The 12,282-nt window shown below is 49.3% G+C and overlaps 1 protein-coding gene across 1 annotated transcript; it reads left to right on the top strand.

The window, feature by feature from the left end:
* Nucleotides 1–3,895: 3,895 nt before the first annotated feature.
* Nucleotides 3,896–5,983, top strand: LOC308317890 (glycine--tRNA ligase-like; the record flags this gene model as incomplete). Its single annotated transcript, XM_080767238.1, has 1 exon — nucleotides 3,896–5,983. The coding sequence occupies exon 1, from the start codon at nucleotides 3,899–3,901 to the stop codon at nucleotides 5,981–5,983; it is 2,085 nt and encodes a 694-aa protein (XP_080623364.1). The 5' UTR covers nucleotides 3,896–3,898.
* Between the last annotated feature and the right edge of the window lie 6,299 nt (nucleotides 5,984–12,282).

The raw sequence follows: 12,282 nt of genomic DNA on the forward strand, positions 1-12,282 counted from the left end.
GGCCAGGTGGAGGCAGTATAGAGACCAGTTCCTTTCCCCTCCATCAGGCGCCCCGGCTGGCCAGGGGGAGGCAGTATAGAGACCAGTTCCTTTCCCCTCCATCAGGCGCCCCGGCTGGCCAGGGGGAGGCAGCATAGAGACCAGTTCCTTTCCCCTCCATCAGGCGCCCCGGCTGGCCAGGGGGAGGCAGTGCAGAGACCAGTTCCTTTCCCCTCCATCAGGCGCCCCGGCTGGCCAGGGGGAGGCAGCATAGAGACCAGTTCCTTTCCCCTCCATCAGGCGCCCCGGCTGGCCAGGGGGAGGCAGTGCAGAGACCAGTTCCTTTCCCCTCCATCAGGCGCCCCGGCTGGCCAGGGGGAGGCAGTATAGAGACCAGTTCCTTTCCCCTCCATCAGGCGCCCCGGCTGGCCAGGGGGAGGCAGCATAGAGACCAGTTCCTTTCCCCTCCATCAGGCGCCCCGGCTGGCCAGGGGGAGGCAGCATAGAGACCAGTTCCTTTCCCCTCCATCAGGCGCCCCGGCTGGCCAGGGGGAGGCAGTATAGAGACCAGTTCCTTTCCCCTCCATCAGGCGCCCCGGCTGGCCAGGGGGAGGCAGCATAGAGACCAGTTCCTTTCCCCTCCATCAGGCGCCCCGGCTGGCCAGGGGGAGGCAGCATAGAGACCAGTTCCTTTCCCCTCCATCAGTTATGCTGTTTCATATGGAGAGGTCCTCCATGGTCTCTGTTCTTAGCTGACAAACTTACATTATATGGAGAGGCCCTCAATTGCCCCTGTTCTTAGTGGATGAACTTATGTGGAGAGGCCCTCCGTGGTCTCTGTTCTTAGCTGACATAAGTTGCCTGGCACGGCTTGCACTGCGTGTGTATGTGTGTTCACTTCGGGTCTGCCTTCACATGACGGCGCAGTGTTCGGGTAAAGGCAGAAACAAAACAGGGAGGACTGACCATAACAAAGCATTTCTCATGAATAACCTTTGCTTACCCACCCTACCCCGAGGGGGGGGGGCAATGCAGCAGCAGAGCCCCCAGCCGGAGGAGGAGGAGGAGCTAGTGGAAGGAGGAGGAGCCCCCAGCCGGAGGAGGAGGAGGAGCTAGTGGAAGGAGGAGGAGCCCCCAGCCGGAGGAGGAGGAGCTAATGGAAGGAGGAGGAGCCCCCAGCCGGAGGAGGAGGAGCTAGTGGAAGGAGGAGGAGCCCCCAGCCGGAGGAGGAGGAGGAGCTAGTGGAAGGAGGAGGAGCCCCCAGCCGGAGGAGGAGGAGCTATAGTGGAAGGAGGAGGAAGCCTTCCTGTGATTGCGAAAGCAGTGAGCACTTACTATGAGACCTATCAGATCATGTCTGTCCGTGCGTGTGTCTGTGTGTCTGTGTGTCCGTGTGTCCCCCCTTTGTGCCCATATATGGAGCTGAGTGATTTTTTATGTCATTGATGCAACACACTCCATATTTGGACGTATAGCTGCTTTGGGGACTGGCTAAGTTAAAAACTTAACTTAAAAAAAACGTAACTTAAAAAAAACAAAAAACTTTAAAAGAAATCTTAAAAAAACCCCAAATATGTACGAGCTGCGTTCGCTTCCCGCGTTTGCGCGTCTTACTGGTCCTGTTCCCCACAGAGCTGCTGTTCTACGCCGACCATCGCTCGTCTCACGAAGCAGGCGCTCACGCTCTGCAACCCCTACGAGTTCTCCCTGGCGTTCCGTGGGGGGGGGGGCGTGCGTTACCGTCATTAACACATTTTGTACATAATACGTCCTGAAACGTCATAAGGATTGGAACCGAGAGGTGCCTTAGACGTCTGTGGACGTCCTAGCGACGTCCAAACGACGCGGGGCGAGATGATAATATTCAGAATAATTACTTTTTTTTTTTTTGGCATTTCGCTTTTCGCTTGCCGTATGCTAACGCTCTGTGAAACTATTAGCTTGTCATTGACTCCCATGTTAGCGCGGCGGAAAGAATGACTCGTATCTCCTCATCCAGGGCGCTCTCCGTGGTGATGAATGGATCGACATGCTGGCGCTGCGTTTCTGCTCCTCATCCGTCTCTCCCGCAAAATATGAACTCTTTTTGGAGCGTATATAAATATATTAAGATGATCGGAGATTGTGATGGCACTTTGTCAGTCAACTTTTTTAAGAAAGTATTTCCGGTTCATGGCTTTCAAAATAGAAGCGATCACTACTCTGGCGATTACTCTGGCGCAAGCAGCGCCTTTATTTTGATGCAGTTCTAACTAAGATATCAGATAACATATTTAATATAACTAGCCCTTTACCCGTTGTGAGATATTTTCCGCATGCATGCATGGGGTACTGCGCCCTGGGTGCGTTTTCGCATTTTCTATTCACTTAATAAATTCATTGTTAATTTATAATTTGTTAAATTGGAAAAAATGGCTTCGTTAAGACCTCTATATTATTATGGTCAATGCCTGTGTGAAAAGTGGGAGTGATTGGTGCAGGCGGTGAGGAGATAAGGCAGTGTTTCTGACAGACAGACATTCAGACAGACATTATGACTGAATTATAGTATGATATGATGATGATGATGATGATGATATACATTAACCTAATGTTGAACTGATCCAAACAATTCATTGATTGATTTAAAATGTTATTAACAGTTAACAGGGGTTAAATGGGTATACAGTTCAAGTACAGGTCAATCCAAAATGTGCTAAGAAGAGAAAGCCTTTTGAATTGCAGACGCCCGTAAGTGCTCTCTTTGAGAGCGGGTTTTGAAGGAATCTAGGGAGTCACATTTTAGTGGTATAGGAGCTAAATGACTCTAATCCATTGTTTGTGCCGAATCTGGGTGGAACGTGGTTTGCTGAACTCCCTCTGGTGGTGTGAGTGTGGACTTTGTTGACATTAAAGGAGAATGCCATACTAAAAGGCTTTCTTTGTAGTTGTTACGTCCCCACCAAAGAGGTCCAGGTGTTATTTTGTGCAAAAGCTCCTTATTGGCTGTTTCCCCTACCATAAGCCCTCAATGAATTGAATGGGGATTGAATGGGACTATGGGGTGTTGTGCTAGTTCGCTTATTTCCATCGCTCAAAATTATAATTTCTTTGTATATATATCCTCTCTTCATAATGTAAATAATATCCCAAGCGGCACACTTTACTACTTATTTCGATGGAAATAAGCGAATTAGCACAACACCCCATAGCCCCATTCAATTCCCATTCAATGCGCTGAGCCGGCCCCATTGCAACGGACCCTAGAAAGACATCTATAGCGCTGACATCATGTATAATTTTAAAACTCCATATATGGATATAGCTGATTTCATCAGCGAGATGTCACACGTCTACCTAAAGACAGGCCTACTTGGCTTCTTCGTAATCATCTTTATTGCGAACGCAATGAGCACTTACTATGAGACCTAGCAGATCATGTCTCTGTGTGTGTGTGTGTGTGTGTGTGTGTGTGTGTGTCTGTCTGTCTGTCTGTCCCGCTTTTGTGCCCATATATGGAGCTGAGTGATTTTTGTTTGTGATTGATGCAAGTGTCTGTCCCGCTGTTACGTCACCATGACTCAGCCATAACCATATAAGGAGTCCCCAAAGCAGCTATACGTCCAAAACCCAAATATGTACGAGCTGCGTTCGCTTTCCTGCGTTTGCGCGTCTTACTTGTTTCTATTAATTGGAGATGCTCCTGCTCCGCAGTGCAAGGAGGACCTCTGCCACACACCGCCTCTGCTCCGCCTTGCTCTGCTCCACCTCCACCTCGCCCCGCCACCACAACAACAACCCCGCCACCAGACGCCACTTTTCACCGTCCGTCTGCTCCTGGAAGAGGAAGGATCACAACCAGAGCTTTTGGCAGCAGCAGCAGCAGCTATTAGTCTCCTCCGAAGGACAACACAGCAGCAGCATCATGGTGGACGGCAGCATGGAGGAGGTCCTGGCCCCGCCCAGGGGGGCAGTCAGAGAACAGGGGGATCTGTTGCGCCAAATGAAAGCGAAGGAAGGAGGCGCCCCCGATGCGGACGTCGCCAAAGCCGTCGCCGAATTAAAAGCGAGGCAGAGGACCCTCGAGGCCAAGGAACTGGCCTCGACGCGGCCACAACGCGACCGAACGGTCGACCGAACCAAACTGGAGGACACCCTGAAGAGGCGCTTCTTCTACGACCGGGCCTTCGCCGTCTACGGCGGCACGAGCGGCCTGTACGACTTCGGCCCCGCGGGCTGCGCCCTGAAGAACAACGTCCTGCAGGCCTGGAGGACACACTTCGTCCAGGAGGAGCAGATGCTGGAGGTGGACTGCCCCGTGCTCACCCCGGAGGCCGTGCTCCAGGCCTCGGGACACGTGGAGAAGTTCTCCGACTACCTGGTGAAGGACGTGGAGACCGGCGACTGCTTCAGGGCCGACCATCTCCTCAAAGCCCGCCTCCGGGAGCTACTGTCCGACGACGAGTGTCCCGCGGAGGAGAAGGCCGAGATGGAGGAGGTCGCCGCTCGGACGGACAGCCTCACGCTGCGGGAGTTGACCGACGTCTTGGCGAAGTACGCCGTCAAGTCGCCCGCCACGGGGAACGACCTCTGCGCCCCCGTCGCCTTCAACCTGATGTTCCAGACGTCCATCGGCCCGGGGGGCGGGGTCAACAACACGCCAGCCTATCTGAGGCCCGAGACCGCTCAGGGGATCTTCCTCAACTTCAGACGCCTGCTGGAGTTCAACCGGGGGAAGCTCCCGTTCGCCGCCGCCCAGATCGGCAGCGCCTTCAGGAACGAGATCTCGCCGCGCTCGGGACTCGTCCGCCTCCGAGAGTTCACCGTGGCCGAGATCGAGCACTTCGTGGACCCGAGCGAGAAGGTCCACCCCAAGTTCCACCACGTGAGAGACCTGGAGGTGGCGCTGTTCTCCTCCGAGGCCCAGAGCGGCGGCCGCTCCGCCCGCGTCATGACGCTGGGCCGCGCCGTGGACGAGGGGGTCATCGACAACTCCGTCCTGGGATACTTCATCGGACGGACGTACCTCTATCTCCTTAAGGTGGGCGTCTCCAGAGACAAGCTACGCTTCCGCCAGCACATGGACCACGAGATGGCCCACTACGCCCGCGACTGCTGGGACGCGGAGACCCAAACCTCGTACGGGTGGACGGAGGTGGCGGGATGCGCCGACCGCTCGTCCTTCGACCTGCAGTGCCACGCGCGGGCTACGAAGGTCCGCCTGGTCGCCGAGAAGCCGCTGAGGGAGCCCAAGGTGGTAAACGTGGTACGGTTTGAGCCCGACAAAGGGGCCATCGGTAAGGCCTACGGAAAGGACGCCCGACTGGCGACGGAGTACCTCGCTGCGTGCGACGACGAGCGCTTCGTGGCGGAGCGGGAGCGGCTGCTCGCCGAGAACGGAGAGTTCACCATCGAGACGGGAGGGAAGTCGTTCAGACTCACGGAGGACATGGTCAGCGTGAAGCGCTTCCTGAAGACGGAGCGCACGCAGGAAGTGGTTCCTCACGTCATCGAGACCTCCTTCGGCGTCGGCAGGATCGTGTACAGCGTCCTCGAGCACACGTTCCGCGTCAGAGAAAGCGCCGGAGACGAAGACGACGCCGCGAAGGCGCAAAAAAGGACCTATTTCAGCTTCCCCGCCGCCGTGGCTCCGTATAAATGCGCCGTCCTTCCTCTTCTGGGTCAGAACCTGGAGTTGGCGCCCTTCGTGAGGGACCTCTCCGAGGCGCTGACCCGGGAAGGCGTGTCTCACCGCGTGGACGACTCCTCGGGCTCCATCGGCCGGCGCTACGCCAGGGCGGACGAGATCGGCGTGGCGTTCGCCGTCACCGTCGACCGCGTCACGGCGAACGGGGGGACGCCGCCCCACACGGCCACGCTGAGAGAGCGCGACTCCATGACGCAGGTCAGAGCCGAGGTCGGCGCGCTGCCCGGGGTCATCCGAGACCTGGCCAGCGGCGCCGAGACCTGGGAAAACCTCAAGGCTGTTCTTGAAGGACGGGAGACGACCGGCGAGAAACGCTAAACGGTGCATGCATGGTTGCGAACGCAGCGAGCACTAACTATGAGACCTAGCAGATCATGTCTGTCTGTGTGTGTGTCTCTGTGTGTGTGTGTGTGTGTCCCACCTTTGTGCCCATATATGGAGCTGAGTGATGGGGACTCCTTATATGGTTATGGCTGAGTCATGGTGACGTAATCACTATCACGTAATCCATATATGGGCACAAAAGCGGGACAGACAGACAGACACACAGACAGAAAAAACCCAAATATGTACGAGCTGCATTCGCTTCCCGCGTTTGCGCGTCTTACTGGTGTAGAGTGGGTTAAACATCAACAATGCATACGTTGTGTAAGTCTGTCCAGTGTGTGTGTGTTCTCTTATCTAGTTGGTCAGGAAGGGCAGATTGATTGTCACCAGCCAGGCAACATCTAGAAGGTCAGAGAGGTCAAATGGCAGGCACCACGGGGTTTAACCCATTCTGACCTGAGATCAGATTCATACGAGGTTTCCCCCTGGACAGTGACACTGGTCTGATTAACCCATTCTGACCTGAGATCAGATTCATACGAGGTTTCCCCCTGGACAGTGACACTGGTCTGATTAACCCATTCTGACCTGAGATCAGATTCATACGAGGTTTCCCCCTGGACACACACTGGTCTGATTAACCCATTCTGACCTGAGATCAGATTCTAAAAATGTCAGTCGTTCTTCGATTTAAAAAAAAATAGCAGACCTACAATCTCGTATGAGCTTGTAGATCTGCTATTTCTCAATAGCTATTTCTCAAAAGTTTAACGGGAGTTTCCTGTAATATACACATCCGTACTCCATGCTTTTTGTGCAGTGACTCAGGGCTGTATTTTGCATGTGTCTTAAGTACCAGGTCTTATTCCCTAACTTGAGTATAAACTAAATACCTGGAGGCGTGATCAATGCCATTTGGCTATTCTGAGTGGCCAAAGAGCATTGACCACGCCTCCAGGTCTTTAGTTTACTCAGTTATAGGGAATAAGACCTGGTACTTAAGACACGCAAAATACAGCCCTCTAGAGTGTGTGAGGTCTTAACTCATAGAATGCTGAAAGCGTTTTTAAACGTTTTATTATAGCCAAGCGCAAGAAGCGCATAACGTTTTTATACGTTTTATGGTCCAAAAAACGTTTTTTTATTGATTACTATAGTTCAACTATATTTGCGCCCGGACAACTCATAATGTAACACCGATCGGCTCTAAAAAGAGTTAAAACCCCCCCCTGCTGAAAAGAGGTGTTGGTCTGAGAAGCGTCTGGCACCGCCTATTGGTTGGTCTATGCGAGGACGTACGACGTAATGGATACGGCCGTCCGGCATAGACCAACGCAGATGTCAGGGGATCTAAAATGGATGGGACAATGCTCTTGTTTGTGTGAATACACTCGATTCCCCCTCCCCTCCTGTTTCTACATGGTTTCTCCCGAGGGAGAATGGTGGGGGGGGGGGGGTCTCTTCCTCTTGGATCGCATTGGCAGTTCCCCCCCCACTCCCGAGTCCCCCTGCACTCTCATTCTCGGAACAAGATACAACGCGATTTGCTCTCTGCCCGTATATAAACCTGCAACGATCGGCATTTGATTTCATAACGTAACGTTTGCCAGACACATGTGGAGTTAGTCATGGACAGATTGCACATCATTATCGAGGGCCCGCCATGATACGTTGGTCGCTGATCGCAAGCCGTACTGCTGCTGCGCTGCTGGCATCCAACCATCCAATCCATCCCCCTTTCTCGTTACAACAGGCTATTATAAACTCACCGTCGAGCAGCCTGCCCTGCACCTAATGTGATAAAATGAACGGCAGGACAAAATCGGATCGATTATTATCTGTCTATCAGCAACATACGGGTGTTTGTCTTGCAACGACAGGTGGTGCTTTCTCGTTTTTTTTCTTCCAAATACGTTGACGTGCTGCTTCTGCTGACTGCTGCTGCCGCATCCATCTCGTTGTTTTTCTTGTTTTTTTCCCAAACATGTCCAGACACAATCCGATCCAGTCTCGCGTCTCACCTTATAGATACGCGAGACTGGATCGATGAGGTTAGTGGTATGTCTGGACATGTTTGGAGCGGCACACGACAATCGACAATAATGTTGATTATGCAAGATCATTTCCTCAAAGCCTAGTTGCCCCCCCCCCCCCCCGTTACTGCGATTGTTTGTAGCTCGAATCACAGAATGAGTTCAATGAGCGTAGGGAGAGGGCACATATGGGGCTACGATTGAAGAAAGTTTCCAAGTCCGTTTTATGATCAGATAATGTGCATCAAGACTCTCTGCTTTCATAAGAAAAAAACTAATACTGTAATTGCGAATGCAATGAGCACTTACTATGAGACCTAGCAGATCACGTCTGTCTGTCTGTCTGTCTGTCTGTCTGTCTGTGTGTGTGTGTGTGTGTGTGTGTGTGTCTGTCTGTCCCGCTTACTGTATATGTGGACCTGGCCCTTTTGTGCCCATATATGGAGCTGAGTGATTTGTGAGTCATGGTGACATGAGTGTGATGGCGTGGTCCTGCTTTGGGGACTCCTTATATGGTTATGGCTGAGTCATGGTGACATGAGTGTGATGGCGTCTTTTGTGACCATATATGGAGCTGGCGTGGTCCAAGCACTAACTATGACACCCTGCAGATCATGTCTGTAATTTATTCTAATTGTTATTGCAATTTACGATCTGCGTTCGCCTTCCGCGTTCGCGCGTCTTACTCGTAATAATAAAAATCACACCCCTGTGAAGTGAGCAGTGCAATGTTGTGAAGTGAGCAGTGCAACATTGCACTGCTCACTTCACTGGGGTGTGATTTCTATTATTATTACAGTATTAGTATTTTTCTTATGAAAGCAGAGAGTATTCTGTTTCATACGGTATATAGTATGTACATGTCGCTATAGGCCTTATTTTGTGAATATTTAGTTGTTAGGTCCATGCTCTCTAAAATTATCTTTTTCAGAGAACTTTAGAGATGGCATGGGCCTGAATAACTATTATTCACAAAATAAGGCCTATAGCGACATGTACATACTATATACCGTATGAAACAGTCGACTCTCTGCTTTCATAAGAAAAATACTAATACTGTAATAATAATAAAAATCACACCCCTGTGAAGTGAGCAGTGCAATTGCACTGCTCACTTCACAGGGGTGTGATTTTTCTGGGTGGTATTTTTCTTATGAAAGCAGAGAGTCTACTGTTTCATACGGTATATAGTATGTACATGTCGCTATAGGCCTTATTTTGTGAATAATAGTTCTTCGGGTCCATGCCTTCTCTAAAGTTCTCTGGTGGGCGCAAGCTGCATTCAATAGCCAATTAGTGACAAACTGTATATGTGTACAATGTGTACTGTTTTCCTCCTAAAAGTAGACATTCAGGGCTTTCATTCGGTATATGGTTTGTATAGGATATTATTTGTGCTCAATTTTATATCGGTCTTTTGAACTAAAAAAACTGAACTGAAATGTCTGTCAACTTCAGGCCTCCATATCTCTGTTGTTTTTTTTCACAAGCAGCGTGCAGGCAAAAGCAGGTGTTAGAAAAAGGTCAATATCTCCAGAATGGAAGATGGTAGAATCATATTTTTTTTTTTAAATTGAAGTGGACAAGTTGGGCTTTCTTTTTATTTATGCGATTGTGATTCTCGCTATAAGAGGCCCCTCGCTGTGGGCCCCCCAAAAAGTTCAAAAAGCCCATGTTAAGCCTTCAGCACCAGTAAGCCTTGGTCCGCTAGAACCTGTAGCAGTCTATGTGTTAATTTACATCATCCTACAATTTACAATACAATTTAGGCATTTAGCAGACGCTCTTAATCCAGAGCAACTTACATTAAGCAAGAACAAAAGCATGGGAATACATCACATAAAAACAGTTTTGTAACCTTTTCTCTACTAAACCAGTGGTTCTCAGACTCGAATTGTTATTCGAATTATTATTATTGTTATTGTTTTGTCTCCAGATGATTTTCTTAATGTGTAACATTGTTTTCTCACTGAACAGTAAACAAACCGACATACAGTTTAAGTGCATACATACAGGGTATGTGGATGCACTTGGCCCGGGCATGCAATTCAATTCAATTCAAAGGGCTTTATTGGCATGAGAAAACATACGTTTACATTAATGCCAAAGCAGAAAGAACAATACAACAATACATCAATACAATCAAAACAAAAATGATGTACTTTGAAGGTCAGAATCTTCAATAGATCAACTTCTATGTATACCAAGATCACTCGATGCAGGTATAGTGCAGGAATATACACAATGATTAGTCTTTAGGGTGGTTGTGTTCCATTTGATATCCTTCTCCTATCACAGCAACTCACAAATCTTGCTGCTGTGTTTGCACATTGTTGTACTTCGCCCAGCAGATATGGGAGTTTTTTTGTCATTGGTGTGTGTGTCCAGTGGAAACCTCGTATGAATCTGATCTCGGGTCAGAATGGGTTAATAATCAGACCAGTGTGTGTGTGTGTCCAGTGGAAACCTCGTATGAATCTGATCTCAGGTCAGAATGGGTTAATAATCAGACCAGTGTGTGTGTGTCCAGTGGAAACCTCGTATGAATCTGATCTCAGGTCAGAATGGGTTATAATCAGACCAGTGTGTGTGTGTCCAGTGGAAACCTCGTATGAATCTGATCTCGGGTCAGAATGGGTTAAATGCCAAGGAGGTCATTCCCACCACCAACAACACAGTAATTATTATACATCACGCCGCAAAGCTCCGTTTCATTTCATTTCATTTCATTTCTACGATAACAACACAGAGTGCATGAGATTCATTATTACGCCGTTGAGTCTGAATGGACCTTATATTATATTAGCAGCTGCCCCCCCCCCCCCCCCCCACACACACACACACACACACACACACACACACACACACACACACACCTTTTCATTAGAAACAGCCAGTCGAGTGTGAAACAGACTTAAAGGCAGCGAGGTGGCTCTGTGGATGCTTGTACACACACACACACACACAGCGTGGTGGCTGTGTTGCTTGCACACACTGTGACACACACACACACACACACACACACACACACACACACACACACACACACACAGCGTGGTGGCTCTGTGGCTGCATGCTGCTTGCACGCTCACACAAACGCACACACACACACACGTGAGCGCACACACACACACACACAGCGTGGTGGCTGTGCTGCTCGTGAGCCTCAGCTATTTAAATCCCAAAGGCATTTATCAGCGCCGCGTTGACGCTCCTATATCAGAGAGCGCCATGGCTGACCGCATGAAGTGAGCCATGATTACACTCCTCACAGTCCCACCGTGTGTGTGTGTGTGTGTGCGTGTGCGTGTGCGCGTGTGTGTGCGTGTGTGTGTGTGTGTGTGTGTGTGCATGGTTGGTTGGTCCAGTTGTATTGGTTGGTTGGTCTATTGTCCTGTTTGTCCAATAATAGTTCATATAAATGCATTTCTGTTAAGTTTCTTTTATAACGCAATTAGTAGTGCTATTATAGTTATTGTCATCATAGTCCTATTATGTGCTCTACTGAATCAACCAGATGGCAAAGCATATCGATATGCTATGTGAGGGGCAAGAATAGAAATGTCTAATTGAGGAATAGAAATGTTATTATTTTTGTTTTCGTATACGCATTATTCACGCGCACCGTACCACATTGTCCCACACAAACACACTCTTTGTCCCACATCTGGTGAGTTGGGATCTGGTCACCCTATAGCTATAGCACATGGTCAAAAAAGATGAAAAAAAACGAGGATTTGAAAAAAAGACGCAAATCACTCCGAGACCATGGGCTACAGTCCGCATGGTCTCGGAGAGATTTTCGTCTTTTTTTTTCAAATCCTCAAAAATGTTGAAAAACGGCGTGCTATAATATGGCCCAGAAGGAATGCGGGATTTGAAAAAAATTACGAAATGACAAAAACGATGGGTTATAGCCCTTTTTTTTCAAAATTTCAAAAATTGCAGAAATTTAGCCTCGTTTCTCATCATTTTGGACCGTGGGCTATAGCCCATATCGTACGGCATACTATAGCGCGCCGTTTTTCATCATTTTTGAAGATTTAAAAAAAATGACAAAATGACAAAAACGATGGGTTATAGCCCATGTTTTTTGAAATTTTGGAAAAAAAAGGTTAGCCTCGTTTCTCATCATTTTGGACCATGGGCTATAGCCCATATCGTACGGCATACTATAGCGCGCCGTTTTTCATCATTTTTGAAGATTTGAAAAAAATGACGAAATGACAAAAACGATGGGTTATAGCCCATGTTTTT

This window comes from Protomyctophum bolini (assembly GCF_963924005.1).
Source record: "Protomyctophum bolini genome assembly, chromosome: 7".
NCBI lineage: Eukaryota > Metazoa > Chordata > Actinopteri > Myctophiformes > Myctophidae > Protomyctophum > Protomyctophum bolini.